Source organism: Ursus arctos, unplaced genomic scaffold, assembly GCF_023065955.2.
Source record: "Ursus arctos isolate Adak ecotype North America unplaced genomic scaffold, UrsArc2.0 scaffold_26, whole genome shotgun sequence".
Taxonomy (NCBI): domain Eukaryota; kingdom Metazoa; phylum Chordata; class Mammalia; order Carnivora; family Ursidae; genus Ursus; species Ursus arctos.
The window spans coordinates 6,585,771-6,607,889 of NW_026622941.1; the positions used below are offsets into that span (position 1 = coordinate 6,585,771).

General features: G+C 44.6%; 1 protein-coding gene across 2 annotated transcripts in view; it reads right to left on the reverse strand.

The window, feature by feature from the left end:
- ANO2 (anoctamin 2) overlaps nt 1-22,119 on the reverse strand; it is a 340,386-nt gene that overhangs the window by 31,508 nt on the left and 286,759 nt on the right. For both annotated transcript variants that reach the window (XM_044385290.3, XM_057319039.1), the window contains 4 exons: nt 18,208-18,319; nt 15,924-15,981; nt 15,679-15,779; nt 5,951-6,096 (listed from right to left, as the gene is read on the reverse strand). In XM_044385290.3, the coding sequence (XP_044241225.3) occupies nt 5,951-6,096; nt 15,679-15,779; nt 15,924-15,981; nt 18,208-18,319 (417 nt within the window). The remainder of the gene's footprint in view (nt 1-5,950; nt 6,097-15,678; nt 15,780-15,923; nt 15,982-18,207; nt 18,320-22,119) is intronic.

The following is a 22,119-nucleotide window of genomic DNA, read 5'->3' on the forward strand; positions in this document are numbered from 1 at the left end:
TTCCATGAAAGTCTGACAGGATGTAAACTCGTGACCAAGAAAAATGAGATTTCCTCTAATGACCATGTGAATGACAGAAGAAAGTCATCTTGTCGCCCACATTTGGAGCCTCAAAACTTGAGCTGTATTCAAGAAGCCAGAGGAAGGCTCTAAGGGGGATAATTGAATTCCTGGATCAGGAAGACAATACTGATTATTTTTCAGATGACTGGAGGAACAAAAGCTTGTAGGTTTTATTTTATTTTATTTTATTAAAGATTTTATTTATTTATTTGACAGAGATAGAAACAGCCAGTGAGAGAGGAAACACAAGCAGGGGGAGTGGGAGAGGAAGAAGCAGGCTCATAGCTGAAGAGCCTGATGTGGGGCTCGATCCCACAACGCCGGGATTATGCCCTGAGCCGAAGGCAGGCGCTTAACCGCTGTGCCACCCAGGCGCCCCAAAAGCTTGTAGGTTTTAGATAAACAGATGACAGAAAGAGCCCATTTGAGATGCCAGACTTGACAAGTAGAGCCCTAAGGGCGTAGAGGTCTCTGAAAAGACAAACATCTTGGAGTGTTTACATCTCATGCTTCTGAGTGGGACTCTTAGATTTGCTTTGGAGTCTGGTACCCTCAGTCCTTCAACATTACTGCCCAGCCCTACACTCATGGGTTGGGAAGAACCTCTAGGGCTCACTACACTGAGGGCTTCAGACTGTTGTTGTTTTTTATTTTTTAAGATTTTATTTATTTATTCTTTTCTGTCTCTTTCTTTCTTTCTTTCTTTGAGAGAGACAGTGCATGCACAAGAGTGAGCAGGGGCATGCACAGAAGGGGCAAGAGGAGAGGGAGGGAATCTCACGTAGACTCTCTGCTGAGTGTGGAGTCTGATGCAGGGCTCGATCTCATGACCCTGACTTCACAACCTGAGTGGACACCAGGAGTCAGACGCTTAAATGACTGGGCCAGCAACTGGGCTTCAAACTGTTTTTAGTCCATTCCTAGATTAAAGGGAATGAAACTGGACTCTTGACAAGAATAGTAGCAGTTCGTATTCACGGAGAGCCTACGTGTACCCAGCACTGGTTTTTAACTACTCTATATCCATGACCTACTTCTCAGAACCATTCTATAAGGTAGGTGCTATTTTCATCAAATCTACTTTCTAGATGAGGAAGCTAAGCCTGGCTGACTTTACGCATCAAGCCCAGAGTCATGTAACTAGCTGATGCAGGCTTGGGACTAGAAGCCTGGTGGTCTGACTCCAGAGCCCACCCCTACCCTCGCTTAGCCTATACTACTAGGTGGAGTAATATTTAGTAAAGTTTAGTCTGCAGCCCAGACTTTGATTGTACATGGGAGCAAATACTCCCTTCCAGGGTGAAGAGGATATTCCAGAGGCAAAAGGAATGAAAGGAATCTAACTCAGAAACATAGTACTTGCACTTATATAAAGTATGAAATAAAACAGTCATGTCTCTAAAATGACCGATAGCTTAGCGAAATGGCCTAAAGAATTCTGGGAGTGAGTTTCTGTGGAACTCAGCTGGGAAAACCCATGTGTGATTCAGGCTTCCTCCTCCACAGAAGACTGAATCAATATCATTCTGAACTATTGACCCTGTCCTGGTCTCCAAATTCATTCCTCCCCTATGTGCTTAATAAGTGTTTGATGAATGAAAGAATGAGTGAATGAACCCTCCTGTTTCTTCTTCCTTCCTTTGTCTTAATACCTCGCCTCTGTACTTGCTGCCTGTTTCCTCAAGGAAAACACAGTCACAGCTGGCCAAGATTTTACAAGTGCTCCCTATGGCCTGATGTGAAACACAAACTTGTCTGATCTTCTGGATTCACCATTAAACTACCATAGCTTCATCCAAACCCTTCCTACCCAACATCCACCATTTGCTTTGGCAACACTTACTCATGGCCAGGAGACTCTTGGACCTTGTGAGTCCTTTTCCTTGGAATACTCTCCCTTACTCTTATCATTAATATGCAGACCATCAGACCCAGAAGGGACCTTGGGGATCAAGTCCAACCTCCCACCTACAACTGGAAATCTCTTCAAAACATCCTTGACCCACCATCAAACAAGCCCCACTTTGAAGATGATCCTTCATTTGCCACTTAAAATTGGTAAACACTTAACTTCTGTTAAGAAACCATCCCTCATTAATTAATAAACCATTCATTTACTCATCTTTGTTTATAGGACACAGTGAGTACCTCTTATGTGGCAGGAAATGTGCTAGGTTATGAAGGACATGGAAATGAATAAGCCATGATTCCTACACACTGCTCTTTAGAATCTGATAGACTGGGTCTGCAGAAGAACAGCTATGTGAGTAATATTACCATAATTCTGTAAGATACACCATCACTGTGTATACCATATATAATGCTGGGACAGAGAAGTAAATAATGATTCCTCTAAGGAGGAATGGAGCTTGGTCTATGAGGACTTCACAGAGGAAGCACTGTGAAACCTGAGTCTTACAGAATGAGTCTGGAATATTCAAATCAATAAGGTGGAATGAGGTGGCTACAGGCTGAGAATCTCAAGCTTATTCTACATTGATAATTCCTTCGTATCACATTACTTCAGGATACTAAATAATTTGTATTTGCTGGAAGAGTATTTTGTACATTGCCTGTAGCTCGGTGAATCGGTCTAATTTAGAAAGCAATTTGGTAAAGTAAACCAAGAACTATACAATGGCCATACCTTCAATCTAGTAATCACATCTGTAGGAATCTACATTGAAGAATCATTAGTAAATATTGAAAAGATTATATGCATGAAGACAATATATATTAGATCATTAAAATAGGGGAAGAATTGGAAAATGAGCCTCCACTGTGCTTCACTGGAAAATCGGCAAATAAACTATGGTACACTTATTAGAGGGATCACTTATGATGCAGCTCTTAGTTTTGAATATTATATGACAACTTGAAAGCACTTATTCATCTACATGAGAGACTACGGACTCTGAGAAACAAACTGAGGGCTTCAGAGGGGAGAGGGGTGGGGGAATGGGATAGACTGGTGATGGGCAGTAAGGAGGGCACGTATTGCATGGAGCACTGGGTGTTATACGCAACTAATGAATCATCGAATTTTACATCAGAAACCAGGGATGTACTATAGGGTGACTAACATAATATAATAAAAAAATATTATTATAATTAAAAAAAAAAGAAAATACTTGTTCATCTAATACTAACTGAAAAAACAACAAATGTGTGCATATGATGACAACTTTATTTTTAAATCATATACATAACAAAAAGGGTCTAAGAAGAAATGGCACCAAACTGCTAATAAAAATTGGGCTGAAATGAGGTAAGTTTGGGAGACCTGCTCCCTTCTTTTCCCTATTTTCAAACTTTCTATTAGATGGTTGATTTGTTCCCTTATAGCCTGTAAAGAGGTGTGTGTGTGTGTGTGTGTGTGTGCGCGCACGCACCTGTGTTTTGTTTTATCTACAGAATTAATTTCTGCAGCAGCCACTGGCCGAAGACTTATGTTAGGGATATAATAGGAAGACATGTTTCTGGTGACCCTGCAGCCTTCATTGTTAAGAGTCAAGCGGCGGGGAACGCCCGGCCAGCCTGCCAGTTGGGGATGCCCAGCTGTTTTGGTGCAGAACACTGCTGAAACCTGATTGCTCTTGACTTGGCGGTGGCCCGCGGGGCCCCTAGAAACATGCTTAAGAATAGGCCCTACTTGCTAAACGTTACATCACCTGATCCCCTGACCTTCCCCGTGATGTACCACCATCCCATGACCTTCCCCGTGATCATGCACCACTATCCCGTGACCCTCCCCGTGATGCGCTACTATTCACTAGAATGTAATACGGATCACTCCCTTGATAGATTGTGATTGTAATTGCCTTTGATTGTTGCCAATAAATACGCGAGGTTGCAGCTGTTCGGGGCGATCACTCGTGGCGGTTGTCCCCTGCACCCGCGCTCTCTTTCGCAAGCTAACCTGTCTGTGTCTCGTCCTTCTCCCCAATCGACGAATTAAGGGTGCTGCGGCTGCGCACTGCAGACGTGCCGCGGCAAATTTCTGTCTACAAAATCGGGGTATGAACGTCTTCTAGAAGCCACGAAGTCTAGTTCTTGGGTTTTTTTCCTCTTCTCATTACTTCGTACAGTGCCCAAGTCTGAACACATAGTGGGTGTCCATTCACTGCCACGGTGGCTGACAAAGTGCACATAGATCCCTACGCTCTGCTTTCTTGGCACCTCAAGACCATTGAAAGAAACAGCAATACTCGACAGCACAACTTTTATATGTGCTAGACACTCTTCCAATAAGCACCTCGCAGATACTAATTCATTAAATACAACAATCCCATGAGGTACATATTATTATTATTATTATTATTATTAATTTTATTTATTTACAGCTAAAGCAAATTGAGACACATAAAAGTTAGCCATTTACCCAAAGCTGTCCAAATAGTTGGTCAGAGAGCCAGGATTTGAACCCAGGGGTTAAAGCTCAAGTGTCTCTGCTCTTAAGGACTCAAAAGAGGAAGCTTGGAAGTAGCCAGCTATCTGGACAGACAGGCAGGCAGGCCGGGAACACCTATATGGATAGCTGTGTGGTGGGGGTGGGGGACTGGGGTTGGAGGATTGGGGGTTGGGAGACAGAGCCCAGGGATTTTTAATGTAAGCCCTTTCCCCAATGGAAGCCTCTGGCAGCAATTTCTACCTGACAGGATGGCAGACACAGAGGAGTGGCATCTGGAGTGTGAGTGATCACCTGTGTAAATACCTGGTTCAGTGCCAGAGAGGGATCAGTGGTCGGTCGGTAGCGCTGAGATAAAGACAGAGAGCATAAGGAGCTACATATTCACCTCAACTGGGTCCTAGCCTATTGTTCCTGAAGCAGATATGATGATTGTTCCTTCTCTGGTGAGTGTATTTAGATTACAAAGTGCAGATTTTGCCTGGAATTTTAGAACCCCAGAACTAGAACAGACCTTTTATAGCCATCTACTACTCTAGACCCTCTACCCTTAGCATACACGCATTCTTATCAACCGAAGAGGAGAAATATCCATGAGAAATAACAAGTGAGAGGCCTGGTGCACAGAGAGGCATTGGGGGCCCCCTATTATAAGTGATGAACCAAAGGAGGCAGAACCATTATGCAAGCACAACAATAGGTCCAGTGATAAAGTACCGAGTGATACTTCTGATGAAGAGGCTTCTCAAATATCCATCCCAAGAAAAGGTCAGGATTATTCACGAGCAACCAAGAACTTGAAGGCAGCTAATCTAAGTTGGGGCACTTGTAACGGAGAACTCATGGCTTTTAAACCACATGTGAAATGACTGTGTTCCACCAGCCTGTACTACATGCAGTCCTACTTTCAAGCCTTCGCCAAGAACAGCAAGAGGCTCTGTAACTAGAAATCTACCTCTCATCCCCTACACAAAATACCCCAACTTTTTAAGAGAAAAGCTGATACTTTACCCAGCCCCACCTGAGTAGAGTGCTGGACTCTCCTATAGTCTCCATTTCAAAGATGGATGCATCCTTGCCCTGAGTGTCCTAGGATTACTTTGCTCTTGCTTAATGGACAGTCCATTCTTAAATTTCAGGTTTCACTATTTCCGTTTCAGGTTTGTCAATGACAGACACCATGGGAAGGGACCTGAGAGACCAAACTTCTCATTTCATAGATGAGAGGAAGGCCAAGAAGAAAAGTGTATCACCCTAGTGTCAAGGTGGTAATAGATTTGCTCCTGGTTCTGATTCCAGGGTTCCTTCTGCCCTACCCTCCTCACTTCCATGTGGCACTGAAGGTGACGTTGTGTATCCATGAAGCCCAGGAAGATGCAGAGACTTCCCCTGTCATTTCCCTAACCCCTTTCCTTGCCCTTCATGCAGACCCCCTGTGTGATCCTCCCCCAGGTGGAAGGAAAGATCATGGGATCTTACTCATCTCCATGTACTCTGGAGTCAGTCCAGTGTATGGCTCCAAGCTGTAGTCTAGGTCCCACTGCTCTGGATGCTTTGAGTGGGCAGAGTCAGTTTCTCCAGGTTCTGTCTCATCTTTCAGCTTCCGAAATAGTTTCTTTAGCTTCCTGGGAAAGAAATGAACCAGTCACCAAAAGCTCTGGAGGACAGTTAGTTCTACAGACTGAAGGAGGAAAAAAAAAAAAAAAAACTAAGGCTTTTTAACACTAAAATTATCTCTGCTCCAAGGACAGAGAGAGGGAACTAAAGAGACTACTTTTCTCTTTAAGACAATGTGAGGTTTTCTTAACAGGATGATGAACGTTTCCCCCCACAAAGGGTCAGGTTTCTTCAAACCCAAAGAAACTGAACTCTTCCTACTGTTTGAGAAGGAACAAGGCAGTTGGCCCTTCTTGCCAAATACTGAGACCATCCTATTATATAACAGGTGATCTATCTGCCCTCTTCATGGGGAAGACAGGATGTCTAGAAAATACTAGAAAGATGCTCTCCTCCCAGCTCAAATGTTTTCAGGTCTTAATAACATAAACAGCATCATATTTCCATTAAAGCCAACCTAAATGTTGTCTACCACTCTGATGGGTTGAATTGACTCCCCCCCAAGATTCATATGTTGAAGGGCTAACCCCAGATGTGACTGCATTTGGGGATAATAGGGCTTTTAGGAGGTAATTAAGATTAAGTGAGGTAATAAAACCAGGGTTCTAATCCAATAGGACTGGTAGTCTTATAAGAGAAGGAAGAGACAGTGATCTTTCTCTCTCCACTACATAAGGGAGGACACAGTAAGAAGATGGTTATCTGCAATCCAGGAAGGTGGCTCTCATTAGAAACCAAACTCTGCCAGTCCTTGATCTTGGACTTTCCAGCCTCCAAATCTGTGAGAAATCAACATCTATTATTTGTGCCACAGTCTATGATATTTTGTGATGGCAGCTCAAGTAGACTAAGTCAACCAAAATAATAATTGCCCAGCCTCTGAGGATTAAGTGAAATGATGTTTATACAATCCTTAGCATAATATCTGGACACAGCAAGCATTCACTAGATAATAACTATTATTAATTTTATTATTAAATGCTAAAATATGTCTGAGGGTATAGTCTTTTCATACTTCCTGTTGATACACCATCACAAAGAATGAAATTAGGTAAAGGAACAAGGTACCAGTTTTGCTGATCAATCTAGAAGAAAGTTTCTAGGAGATCGTTGGGAGGAGAATTAATATCAGAACAGTCAGAATCACAGATTTGAAGAGTTAAAGGGATTTTGAAGTCCATGCTCCATCCAATGCAGGAATTCCCCCCACATTTCCCACACAGGATCATCTAACCTCTATGCAGCTATTTCCAGAAGACTGTTCTCAATATCATTTAGGTATGGCTTCCATCGTTAGAAAATGCTCCTGACAGTTAGTGGAAATCTAATGGTTCAAAATAATGTTTTGATCAGTGTCCTGTGTAATACCACTTGCCATCAAGAAGACATAGAATAGTGGTGTAGTATAGTGGGTAAAAGTCTGATCTTTGATGGCAGAAAATAATTGCTTAAAACCCAGTTTCACAACTCAACAGCTATATTTTCTTGGACAGGCTATTAAAACTCCATAAGCTTTAATTTTATTATCTATGAGAAAATAAATATTAACTAGCCCATAGGGTCAGTTAAAGGAGATAATCTATGTAACATGCTTAACTTAAGGCTTGGTACATGCTAAGAGCTCAATAAATATATTTATCTTTGTCCCTATCACCACCACCACCACCACCAGCATCATCATCATCATCACCATCACAGAAGGATTTAAAGAATGAGATCCACAGAAGCAGCAGTAAAATACAGTATTTCATAATAAAAGAGCAAGCAATAATTCTGTGGTAATAAGAAATCAAGAAAAAACCTAGGTGGAACTTAAAGATTCTGAAGCCAAATAGTGTGGACTGGCTGAGACCCTGTCTACAGGTCAAGACAGAAGGAAAGGTGAAGAACAAAAATAAAGGAGAGAGAGAGAGAGAAAAAAAGAAAAAAAGGAAAAGGGAGAGGGAAGGAAGGATGGAGGAAGAGGAGGTCCAGAATCAGAACTCAAATTGAGACTTTTGCTTCAGATACCAGTAACCAGAAAATTTGGGCCAAATCTTTAGTAAGAAAAATCAGTGGTTTTAATTAAATATTATGGAAATTGAGCACATATTCCTTTCTACTTCTGAAATGCTACTAAAGTGACAGTGAATGAATTTTAAAATGTCTAAAACCACAAGGTTAAAGAAAAGAGTCATGAGTACAGCAATGTATGAGAGATGTTAATAAATATCTTGGAAGACAGACAGTGGATGAAGGTGAAGCCGTGATGGCTGAATACCAAGTCCCTACAGTGAAAGACAGCCGAGAAAAGCAAGCCCACTCATGCTGCAATCTCAGAAGGGTTCAGGAGTTTCAGGCAATCAGGTATCATTCAGGTATCATCAAAGGCAGGCAGTAGTGATTGGTCAATGGAACAGCAGATTCTAGTTTCTCTGTCTACCCATATTGCCCAGGTGACTAACTACCATTTTCCCAATATCAGCAGGAGTAAAAAGTTTATTCAGAGGAAAAAAATGAACTGGAGAAATTCTAGATCTGCAATAAATCCAATAAAATGATAGGAAGTTAAAATATCAATAAACTCTCAGAAAAAAAATAGAAACGACAATGGGAAAGAAAGATAAGAAAATTAATCAGTCTAGCAACTCCAACATTTAATCAGAAAGAGAAGACAGAGAAAATGGTGTAGAAAGTACAAGGAGATACAAGAAAACGTCCCAGGGCTGAAAGATATGCATTTTCTGATTGGAAGGACCTACTCAGCATAATGATAAGAAAAAGGACTTCCACCAAAGCCTATGATAGTGAGATTTCACCATTCTAGGAATAATGAACTGGATTCTAAAAGCTTCCACTTCCAGAGAGACAGATTCTCTAAAAATTATTTGGAAACAAAAAAATAGAATTCTCAACATCAGCTCTCGACACTAGAAAATGCTAGAAAAATTTATTAATATTGAGAAGGCAAATGAGTTTTAGCAAGGGATTTTATACCCAGTCAAATTATACATTAAGTGCAAAGGCAGAATAAAAAAATGTAAACCATGCAAGGTTTTAAAAATGATATCCTTCTAGGCATCCACCCTCATGAAGTTCTTGGAGAATGAATTTCACCAACCAAGGATATAAAATAAGAAAGAAAACAATGGAATTCAGCAAACAAGAAATCCATCAGAAAAAGGAAGTGCTGGGTCTAACTGGGATTGGTAACTAGGTAGAAGGTTTAGTGAACGAACAGTTTGGGTTTGAACAGGAGAACGAAGATTCCCAGATGATGGTCTCCAGGAAAAAACATGACATCCGATGTGTTTAATGAGGTGATCCAGCTGGGGAAGCGCACACTTAAACAATTGCTACTGATAATGTGTAATGAGCATTATGGAGGGAGAGATTTAGATAATTATGAAAACAGAAAACAGAAAACTAACCTAACCTAAATCAGGGAAAGTTTTCCCCAAGAAAGAGATGTGTAAACCAATTAAATGATGAAAGATGACAGAAGTATGGGAAAGAGGGAGAAGGCGTGTTCTAGGCAGAGGAGATTATCTGTGCAATGGCCCAAAGCAAATATGAGAATGGCTCAGAGAAGAGACTGAAAGGAGTTCAAAAGGCTCCGAGCAGAGATGAGGAGAGAAAAAGTAAGGAAAGAGAAGAGTGAAAAGGTGGCACCAACTTCGCAGCATGGAAGGCCTTGTTGGCCATCTTAGGCAGTGGCTGAGGTGAGAGATTAAGGCCGCAGAGTCCACGGTGACTACAGTGGATATGAGGAAGGCTGAGACAGGCTCAGGAAGCAGAGTTAAGAAGCTGGTGGTGACTCGTACACGGGAAGGGAAGCAGAATGAGGAGCCAAGGACCATTCTGGGGTCTAGGGCATGGGTGTGGATGGTGATACAGTTTGCTAAAACAAGAACACTAGAGAAGAGGCCATTTTGATGAAGGGGAGGAATGGTTGTGGCAGAGGATCCCACGTGACAACTAAGTAGGGATATCTAGTAAGCCTTTTATACATGGGTCTACAGCCCTTAAAACAGGTCCGGGTGGAAGCTAACAATGGTAAGAATCACCCTGGAGAGAGGACCCGAAACCCTAGCAATGAGCCCCACCTGTGGATAGAGCACGGGAAGGAACACCAACAGTCAAGGACTGGGGAGAGGGAGTGGAGCCTTCCAAGGGCAAGAAAGCAGCCGTCTTAGGAACAGAAGGTCAACTCTGAGCCCATGTGGCAAAGAAGGGAAGGGTGGAAGGGGAGTTTCAGGATAGACTTCATCACAGCGTTATACACTGTAGGGAGGTCAAAGACGATGGGGGGGGGGAATCCACAAATAATTCTTATGCACCCCTCCTTCCCAGAAGTTCCCCTCCTGGAGATCTCAGTGTGCATTAAAAAAATTAATAAAGTCCCTCGAGAACAGGATTTAACAGGAATCCTGCAAATTGTACAACATACAGATGGGCCGTTTGGAAAACTTCAGATTATGATTCCGACCGTATGATGCACTTGCTCGTTAAAATAACTCCTTTGATGTTACCCCCTTGTCCTTTTCATCTGCTCTGCTATTTTTCCGTCCCTTTTTAATGACAGGTCTGAGAAACTGTCCGGAAAGCTTGGAGCCTTTCCTTTGCTTGTGCCCCACGGGCTCACCCCAAGACCATGGTGATTGTCCGTCACACCTTAGGCCTTCCTGCCACAGGAATCTGGACCCCAGGCAGCGCCCCACGGACCCTGGCTCCACACACCTCAGGCCTCATTAGAGAAGGCAGAACTAAGCCCTAAGTGGGCCAAAGAAGAGGAACACCGCGACCTCTGAGCTATGTATTCCTTTCCTTGACACCTGACAAGGTTCAAATTTGTTCCTTAAACTTCTGATTCATGGCCAGATTCCACTGTCTTTGAGAACACAGACCTCCTTCGCCTGTGATGGCTTTAAAGAGAGACTGTTTTATGTCTTGAAATGTAATATTTATCACATTTACCAAAAGAAAAAAAAAAGCAGAAAGTTTATAAAATCTTGCCGGCCGTGTCCAGGGTACATTACAGCTATTTTGGGATGTGATCTGGTGTTTTTAGTATGAATAGGATGGGGGGACATTTTGCTGCTGGAAGTATTCATATATGTGCTCTGGCTGCCTCAGGCTTTGCCCAGGAGAAGCATTTGAAAAAGACAGCATTTTATCTTTTATCAAAAAAAAAATCTACCTTTCTTAATAATAAAAGGCCCATTTCCAATTTTGCTTCAAGAATGACTGGAGCTAAGTTTGAGTTAAAATTATGGTGAGAAGTTGGGACGTGGGGTGGCATGTTTCAGGGGCCCCATGCGATCTTGATGCAAAGTCTATCTTGCACAAACACATATGGGAAAGGCACAGTGTGGGGGGCAGCAGTGGGGGAGGAATGGAAACCCCTGTCAGGGGACTCGGGTAATAAATAGCACAAGATCCGATTCTGCCACGCAGCCCTCCATGTCTGAAGTCATCTCAGATGGAGATGCCGATGAGCATTGTTCTGGGGCCTGTAATGTTTAAAACCATCCAGCTCCTCTCTGGAAAGCATCTGTCACAACTGTGTCAGGCCCCAGAAGCCTGGGGTTGCTGAGTGGGGATAGTCCGAGGCCAGATCACGCAACCCAGTTTTATTTATTATCATGTCCTCAATTAGTCGCAGAGCTGTCTTTAAGGAGCCTACTGCCCCCAGTTTTACTGCCTCCCTTTGAAGCACTTTGTTTCCTTCATCCCAGGGGCCTCTGAATCAGGCCTGGCCAAGGTGGGACTACCACTGCCTGGGGGAAAGTGCCTGGACGAGCCAGGCTGCTGGACAGCCCTGCAGATTTGGGGGTAGATCTGGCACCTGCCAGATTTAAGGGGTAGCCAAGGAGAGTCTGAGCGAGGCGGCGAGGCTTTTCCAGGTCCCAAAGGGCAGCTGTACCGTATCCATGCACATGCCCCACATCTGTGCCAGCCTTGTGGAAACCTGTGGGATTAACAGGTGATACTATTGGTCTAAAGCAAGGTTTCCCGAGACACAGACACATCGCACCAGCAGTTCATTTGACACCTTTGGAGGTCTCTGCACTTGGCCTTCATCTCAGTAGAGCATCTGGGAGACTTCTTTCCTTTCCTGCTCTCGTTCAGCCTGTCTGATGGCAGTCAAGGAGAAAACCCCAGTCTGCTGCTGGCATGTCTTTAACAACTCCCCAGTGCCTGTGCAACTTCCTTTACAACAAAGAGAATGCAGATCATGGACCAATGTCATTGGTTGTTTAATAATGTTTACTTTTTATCGTATTTCTTTCTACTTGCTACTTTCTACTTGCTATTCATGGTAGCTGACAGTGTCCGTTTTCCATTTTCAGAAATGTTACGAATTTAAATAAAAAGTGAGTTCGTTATTTTATTTAAATAAAAAGGGAGATGAATATGCAAATAGCTGTTTAGGTAGGTGTGAGGAAAAAACACTTTAAAAAGAAAAGGATAAAGAAAGGGGGGGTAATCAGAAGGGGGAATGAAGCATGAGAGACTATGGACTCTGAGAAACAAACTGAGGGCTTCAGAGGGGAGGGGGGTGGGGCAATGGGATAGGCTGGTGATGGGTAGTAAGGAGGGCACGTATTGCATGGTGCACTGGGTGTTATACACAACTAATGAATCATCGAACTTTACATCAAAAACCAGGGATGTACTGTATGGTGACTAACATAATAAAAAAATATTATTATAAAAAAAATAAATAAAGGCTGCATGCTGTATGAAAAAAAATAGCTCACAAATCACTGAAGTTGGGAAACAATGTTCTACAAGAAACCTACTAGACTGTAAGATTCTCAAGGGCATCAAAATTGTGGATATGGTACTTTTTGCAAGACACACACACACACACACAGAATCTAATAAGAATGTTTCACCCTCAGAGAGAGAGAGAAATTATAGCTGACTCGTTACTGATAAAAGTCAATTAGATAGTCTTTAATATTTCAAAATTTTCTTTGGAAGAATCTTAGAAAATCGCTTTCAGAAGTAGATGATAAACATCTTCTAACTACATAATCTTATATATTTTATCCCAATTATTCTTAACTAGTATAATCACCTACCTAATTCCTCAGACTTGCTTCTGTTTTTAAAAATCAAATCTGGCTTCTAAGACTAATATTTATCTCCTCTGGGGAAAGAATCTGAAGGTACAGGAGCCAAAAGCCATCAGGCCCTGAACAGAAGAGAAAAATAGTGCTCCTGACTTGGTCTTTCCAATCTCATTCTTGGACAAGCAACACTCACGAACCATCACTTACAGACATAAAGGTAATACAGCTCAGTGCACCTAGGCTGCCTGGAACCCCGAAGAATGGCTCCTCCTTTCTTGGACTCCATATCTTCTATTTTCTGGACGGCTGGGCATTCATCCAACCTTTATTTTCACATAAGCCAGGTTGCATGAAAATCTTTTTAGAATAACTTTACCAAGGTCACACAGTGAGTATATTATAATGCCTCAATTTATACCTCTCCTTCCGTACTGTCAGGTTCAACTGTCATTTCTCTTTTGACAATGAAAGACTCCTTTCTCTTTTCTTGAGTATGTCATGTTTCTCAGCGGTGTCACACATAAGGATATCACTAGATGCTCGAACTCTGGATTGGGTGGGGTCTAATTTCTTGAGAGCAGGCTCTGACTAGGGAGTGGAAAATCCAATCATCACCATCATAGTGATTTCACGTGGCCAAACTCAGAATACGGCCTGTAGACCTACAAAGAACTTTGGAGATAAAAGATACTGGGGCTTGGTAGAAGAATTTTTGTCCTACATCCTCAGGGATTAACAACATATTTATTATTATAATTAACTATGTATCTCATATAGTTAATATATTACATACATACGAAATTAACTACATAATTATGTTGCATGTGTCCTCTAACAGACTAGAAACTGAAATGAGGAACAATCTTTTGAAATAGAAGGGACCTGTATTTGGAACCAGCAGTGTCCAGTTTCACTGATTAAAGGAGAGGGTCACTGAACGTGAGAGCTGAAATGAGAACACCTTAGAGATGATTCTAATGCCATCATTTTCATCAAGAGAGGAGGACAGCAAGACTTAGGGAAGTGACTTGCCCATAGCTTTATGAGTCACTGTGCAATTGCCCTCCATTAAAGTGTGGCATATTAAACATGTATCAAACATAAACAAGGAAATTTAGCCTTCAAGGCAAACAGCCGTGTGTTCATTTCATCTGTTATGGAGCCGATGGAGTTGGTAGGTGGGGGGACATGCCAATACATTGTCCAAACATCTGCCAGAGCTCTTGTCTCTCTTATCCTCTATAAAAGGCCTCTGGGTCCAGAGTGAATGGACTAAGTGGTAGAGCAAATGTCCAGGGATGAATAAATCTCATGCCTGCCAGCTGTATACAATTCCATCCAGAGCAGAATAACGACACACTGGAAGGACAGGTGTCTTCCCCAGATGTCTGAAGGAGAATGGAGACTTTCCCTTGTGGCAGGAGTGGAAGGGCTGGTCTTGTAGCTTCAAAGGAGCCAGATGTGGCTTTGGTACATCTTTTCTTGGTCTGTATATTTTCTGGATGTTTATCCATAACAAATGTGGTCTCTCTCTGAGATGGTAAGCTCCTAGAGAACGGTGACCATGTGTGTCTCCAGCTTTGCTTGACTATCACCGAACGACTTTCGATCAGAAAGCTGGGAACAGGGCACACTTTGGGAGGGCGGAGTTCTCAAAAGTGATCATTTCCTGACCGATGACTAGAGGCTGGCTTAAGCAGGGGGGTGCTACAAGATACCCAGACACCGACATTCTTACCCATCCTCCTCCAAGAAAAGCACACACCCAAGGGCTACCCGAGACTGTCTCAGAGTGAGGGCAGAAAAACACCCGAAGCATTGAGCCTAAGAAATGGTACATGAGCACCAAAAAGCAATAGAAATGCAAGATGGGGGCGGGAGGTTACATTGTTCTTTGACCTGAAGGTAGGCTTTCATTATTGAGTTTTCATTTCTTTTAGATCCAGTGCCTGTGAGTCATTGTTTCTTTTCATGCCTCTCTCAGTGCAATACCTAACTGAAAGAGGTCCTGCTATGAAATTTGTATCAAACCACGTGGGAGGGGAGAGAAGATCCACATGGAGATCCCGTGTGAGTTTTACCAGCTCTGCATCCTTCCTCTCCTAAAATCATATATCCCACCGCTTCTTAGAGATTTCTCAAAATTATCACACAGCATTTCAAACTTCCTTATTCATTTATATCCACCATGAGAGTCTTTTTTACTTATCCGGTGGGAGGACAGTGAGCATTAATCGTATTTTACACTTTGAGGTCCAAACTACCTGACTCCTAGCTCTGCGTCTTAGCCATTAGGTTCCCGAAGCAAGGCCCTATTAATCTTTCTAAGCCTCAACCCTCCCAAATCAGATCGGCAAACAAGCCTTGTGGGAGGGGCCCTGCCTCATGAGGAAGATTACTGGCCAGTGGACAGAGGAGTAAAGAACCGGACTCTCGGAGAGGAGGGCGCCGGAACGTCCTGCTGGAAGTCTGGCCGTGTGGGGCTAGGCCCTGGCGGCAAGTGGGGGGGAAGACGAGGTCATTACATACGGGACTCCGATCTCAAAGATGTTGTTCTGGATCAGCTGCTTCCCCAACATGATGATGCTGAGCTGGATGCAGAGCTCCATGAGGCAGCCCCCCGGAGCACACTGCCAGAAGAGAAGATAACGGAAGATGTGGTTAGACCAAGCGGAGCTCAGAGAAGCAGGGGCAAGAAGTGAGGCACGCTGCGAGGGGGAACGGACGGGGCCGGGCGTGCACCTACGCACCACCAGCCGAGGGGCTCTACTTGCCTCTTCCATGCGGTAACCATCGAACACGTAAACGTAGCTTCCAGGTCTGCCCACGAACCTGAAATCCAGAAGTGCGGGAGCGTTAGGGAAGGAGGAAGGCGGGGCTGCTGGAAGGCGTGCCTTCTGCGTGGAGGAAGCACCGCCCAGCACCCCCCAGGAAAGTACCATCCAGGGCGGAGCTAAATCACCCATGGGTGGGCGTGTGCACTTGTTCTCGGCTAGCCGTCACCTGTACCATCGAGGGTTCATCTCTTAACCCGAGGTCCAGGGAACAGGGGCTGAGGCTGGGGCTGGTGTGGGGCAGGGAAGGTCCCATTTGTGGGCACCTGTGACAATTTCGGAGCCTCAACGCCACAAGGTTTGGATTATCCCTAAGTGTACTGTCTGTGCACCTTCCTCCCTCAACCAATGTCAAGAATTGATTTCTGATCGCGGCTCCTGGGTGGGAGCTTCTGATTTCCCAGGAAATGGAGGGGGAGACAGGCCAAAGTTGCAAGTAGAGATTCCTGGGATCAGAAAAGAAAAATCCAGACTTCTTGAGAGTATTCAAAGGCATGGAAGCAGCGTGCCTCCTTCCTCTTCCAAGTTGGGTCTACCTTATTGGAGGACAAGAAGTTGGGACAGATGAGGGGAAGCAGAGAGGGAAAAGCCAATCATGGAACCAGCCAAGTAATGAGAAGACTCCTTCTTACTTGAACTGTTAGCCCCTCGTCTACCTGTGGAAATCCTACCCATCTATTTAAGGCTCAGCTCAAATCTTTCCATCTCTGTGAAGTCTTTCATCTCTGTCCACAATGAAGTATTTCCCCGATACTTTCTTTATACTTCTACGGTGGCACTTATGGTGGTGTGCTGTTGACAAGACCATCTCTTTCAACAGACCACAAACTTATCTCAGGGTTGGGACCCTATTTTTTGGCCTGGAATATCTATGTATGAAATTTGCTATTGACATTAAATCTAGAGAGAAAGCACCAGTGGAGTATATACCCATTAATATGGACAGTCTCTCTGCCATTATAATTTCATAAGAGTCAATGGCAGAGATCCCAAGAAGGGGGTTGTGGTTTTAGTCACAAACCTATTTATAATAAACTATCAAACATGCACAATAGTATTTCTTGTTATGGATGCCTGCTCGATGAGATTTTAGTGCTAGGGAAGCTTTCCTGACAAAGTTAATGCCTACTGGGAAATCTCCTTATAGGCAGCCAACTGCTCTGACCATGAGAAATAGTATCAGAAGTGATTTTACATCTAGACATGTTACATAATAAAGAATCTGGCCTTTGTTGCTGGTTCTTGGAGAAGCCTCTACATCTTGAGAATTTCCACATAAGATTCTGTTTGTTATTGATGGTGGGCTCTTGGGACTATACCTAAATTTATGCTAATGAGATCACGCAGGATGGGGGAGGCCATACCACAAAAACCAACTGTGTGGTTAGAGGGTTGGGCTTTGATCCAGGGAATAGCAGCCTGACCTCGGCGGGGGGGGGGGGGGGGGGGTGGAGGCTGAGCTCAGTCACATGGTGAATGATTCAACCAATCACACCTACGTACTGCAACCTTACAAATTCTGGACACGGACATGGAGGCTTAGATGAGCTTCCTTCGTGGTGGGACACATCAATGTGCCAGGAAATTAATGCATCCTGAGGACCTGGAAGCTTCTGTTTAGGACCCTCCTAAACCTCACCCTATGTGCCTCTCTCTTTTGCTGGTTTGGATTTGTACGCCCCCCCTTTCTATAATAAAACCGTAATTTTAAGTATAGACTATTCCTGAGTTCTGTGAGTAATTCTAGAGAATTAGCAAACCTGAGGAGTTAGTGGTCATAGCCAGTTGGTCTGAATCATGAGTGGCATAGGAACACCAGAGCCTGCAGCTAGTGTCTGGAGTGAGGGCAGTCTCATGGGAGACTGTGCCCTTAATCTGTGAAGTCTGCACTAACTCAGGGTAGCTAGTGCCAGAATTGCATTGCAAGACCTACAAGCCACTCGCTAGACCTGAAATTCCCTCCTATCTCATTCTCAGAGTTGGGAGGCCCAAATTATTCTAAGACTCACCCTTTGGGGCCCAGGGTCAAATCCCTGTAGTTTCCCTGGTTATCCGAATCTGAAGATTCTAATCCAAAATGCTATAATGTTAATGCCACTGCTTCACAAACAGTGTTGTGGGGATGGAAGAGGGTGTGAATTGACAGTGGGGACAAGCTGACTCTAGTGGGGGACCCAGTCTTAGGGACAAGTTGCCGTTCCATGTGTGACACCATTATACTCACCTCCCTTTGAAAAAGGCTACGTAGAAGATGGGAGAGTAGGCATTGACAAACTTTAGCAAGAAAGCTTTGAGTATCAGGCGTTCTTCAAAAGTCTGTTCTGTTTTTGGAACCTCTGAAAGGTAAGAGCAAAGCTGGTAAGACTGAGACAGATTTTTCACCTCCTCAGAGTTTTAATCCCGACTACACGAACCATTGTCTCTCAGCTCCCATTCCTTCAGAGTAGAAACCAAGAGATCTGTCATTGGCACATTAGAATTGAATTCATCTGGGAAGTCCCAAATGGATTGCCAGGTACTATGAAGCTACAGGAGGCGAAGGGTACATATAATCATCACCTTTCTTCCTCCACTTCCCTCCTCTTATCCACTCCAGCAGTAATTTCACGCATTGCTCCTGTAAGGGGGATCTGAGCAGGCAGGACTTCCTCCAACCACCCTCACCTCATCAAGGGGAACTCAGCTTTTAACTGTGTGATCGCCACTTCTGTAAGATTTTATTTGAACCAAAGTCTCTGATGAAAAAGCCTTGTTAACCAAGGAACTACAGTCAACAGGCAGCAAAGACTTATCTTGGGCACCATGACATTTTTCTCTTTCTCGCCTCCTTCATTTCCAGCAGGAAAGCCTGCATCTGTATGCTCTCTGGATAGATTGGGACACTTGCATTCACTCACTCAAATGATGAAGGATCAACAGATAAGTGAAACAAACACAAGCCTAATGTCTCAAACTTGGGGGTCACAGCCCCAGCGAGTCCTATGAGGTTCAAGCAGAGGAGTCAGTGCATAATCTCCCAAGGACCCTAGGAAACACTGGGCAGAAACCTCACTGATGCCCTCAGGAGACTCGAGACCCATGGGATATTCCGGTGGACAACGGGCCAGAGTGTTTGCTGGGGATTCACAGATTGTGACAAACAGCTTGGCAAAGATAGGAGGTTACAGGGCCACACTTCAGGGGCAGAAAGAAAGCACTAGCCCTACATCATGTGCACTGATAAGTATTGCCTGAAAGTGTGTCGAGCGCAGGGCCAAAGTACCAGGACCGTGCCATCCAGAAGGTTCTGTGTCCAGATGAGGTTGACGCACGGACCCATCTGACTTGTCTGCCCACTGACTCACACATAGCTTTATTAGGAATCTTCGGAAAAGTGGATGCAAAACTCTAATTCCCCTCCTGATATTCCCTTCCCGGGCCCATCCCCTGATGTACAAATCCTTCACATCCTTTAGCAATCAGATCAAATGTTGCCTGTAATGGCCATCCTGAAGCCTTCCCTGGTGGTGACTTCAGATGGTAGTAATCTCTTTTTCATCTATATATTTTATATTTTTCTGTATTAATTACCTACATCCATGCCCTCTGAAAAATCACAATAGGAGCTTTCATTGATCTTCTGTCTTAGTTGGGGTTACCTGCTATGTCAAGAAGTAAGTGGTTTGGGAGTAAATAGTTTATTTGGGAAGTGCTCCCAGAAAGCCTGGTGAGGGAGTGGGGTTGTGAGACAGAGAGCAGAGGGAAGGCAGCATGGATGTGTTCGTGAAGAATTTAACGCCGCAGGCGACTGGGGCTTAGTCCCCCTGGGATCTTCTAAGAGACTGTGAAACACCCCTCATAATTATTACGCTGAGGAGCATGTGGAGTCCCTCACTGGGTGAAGGGTACCACTGGACTTGACTTCCTAGCACTTCCGCCTTGTCCTGCACGTGGGCTGAGCATGCTTGCAACCAGAGAACGCTCGCAGGCAGAGAGCTGCGGGGACCTCCAGGGAAGCCAAAGCAATATGTGTGCTGTACGGGAGTGTCTGTTCCACACTGCTCCACGGGGGGCATCGCACCCAGGCGCACACACCTGCTATCTCATTTCTTCCCTCCCTACCTACGTGAGGGGGGCAGCACAAGAAAGGCAGTCGAGGTGCAGAAAGGGGAGAGCCTTGTTCTAGATCACACAGGCCGTAGGTTTGGGTTACATAAGAGTTACCCAGATCCACCTGTCTCCAAAGACAATATTTACTCCATCACACGGTGAAATCGGTGAAATCAGGACTTTTGACTGCTGTTTCCATCACACCTCCTCTTTCACCTCCTTACCCTCCACCCCCAGCCTACATGATATGTACCTAAGAAATATTTGGTCACATTCATTGAGCACCAGCTGCGTGCTGCCAGGATGAATGACGACTCCACACTTCCTACAAGGAGTTTCATCTACCAAGGTCTCTGGGAAAGCCTTTTGAAAAATGCCAGGTCTTTTCAAGATTTAATCTATGAGTGGCAAGGAAACCTCCCCCCTCTCGTCACGGTTGAAGGGGATCTTAGGGAGAAGAATGCTGTATTTCCATGACTTGTTTTCCCACACAGCACAGTGAGCCTCTCACTCATTTGCAATCTTAGAACACAGTCCTGAGTATAAGAGATGACGCCCAGGAGCATCAGTGGTGGTCCAAGTATGAGCAGAGACCTACTGAGGAGACTGTCATAGGCAAATGTCAGCCCCCTTGAGAACCGGAAAGCTTAGAGACACCATAGTGCTACTATCACAGTTGCAATCCTGGCCTCGACTTCTCCCTAAGTACTGGGGAAATGAGAGCTACTCATCATCTAGTCGAGTCCTAGCCCCCATGAACTCTAAGAAACATGGCATCACCTCTGGGCAGCCAGCAACACTGAAAACTGGTTCATTCTCCAACAGCCCCACCATCCTGAAGCCTACTTTAGTTTGCTTATGCTCTTGAACCATCCTCAAGGCCCTGGCAGGCCATGCTGAACCTACAGAGCACCCAGTCATGCTCTTCTGGGCTCAGCTGTATGCTAAGGGGACTGACTATGTGCTTGCTTTGCTCCAGAGATGTCTGTAGGGCCAGATTTTCACATCAGACACACCTGACTTCAAATGCAGAGCGTAGTCAGAGGACTGAACTTATAGAGAAAGGCTACCGACATCTCCCTCACAGGGTTGTTGAAGACAGGAGAGGATGCTTCTAAAGCCCTCAGCCAAGTGCATGGCAAGTGTTGGATCTCAATAAATGATAGCTCCTGGTGTCCTAAACAGTGCTCTGCAACACCATCACCTCCTCCAAGCTGGCAGCCCTGTTTTCTGCAGCACAGTCAGGCCAGCTGTGGCCAAGTGTTTATGCACATCTCTAGCCCCTAAGGTTCTGGGCATTATTTCCATGTTGATCAGTGAGCACTTTCTACCAATCAGTGGGGAGGACAGCTAGTAAGTGCCCCTGTTGGCACGTAGCTGGAACGGTCTAATCACCTCCACAGAACTTCCAGCCCACGCTTCCTGATGCCCTCCAGACACCTTTGGAAATAAACATTGTCTGCTAGGGAATCTGGAGACATTGCCGTAATTTTATAGGAGACAAAGCTGGAAAAGTCTACTGCGACATCCGTCAGCTGGCAGTCGGCTTTGTGGTTTTCTCCTTCCTGCCACGCCTGGAGGGCCACGGGCACAGCCCCGTGGGCTAGAAGTCCAGCCAATCCCACACTGCCTTGCCCAGCAAGCATCTGGATGATGCTTTGTACGTGCCACTCACAACGAACACTGCGACTTCTTCTTTCGTTTATGGACACTAGCAAAGCCCCCCAGGTATTTCACCTGTAACGGGGCTTTTCCCCTCCCTGCTACCCAGCAAGTCTGCAGACAAAGAGGCTGGTGTGTCCCTGTTTGACACTTCTCAAGTCTTCCCTGGGATCAAGATCCACATCCCCTTCTTATCCCCTTCTTCAGTCTGATTCCTATTTTTCTTGACGAAAGGAAATAATTCTGAGGCCCAGGAAATGCCTGCCATCCATTTCTAAGGTCACTTTCCATTTTGAGATCTCCTCATTCTGAACCCCCACGTGGCTGTTAACGCTGGCTTTCCCCAGCCTCACGCCACCCGGCCCTGCCACGCACAGTGTGGATG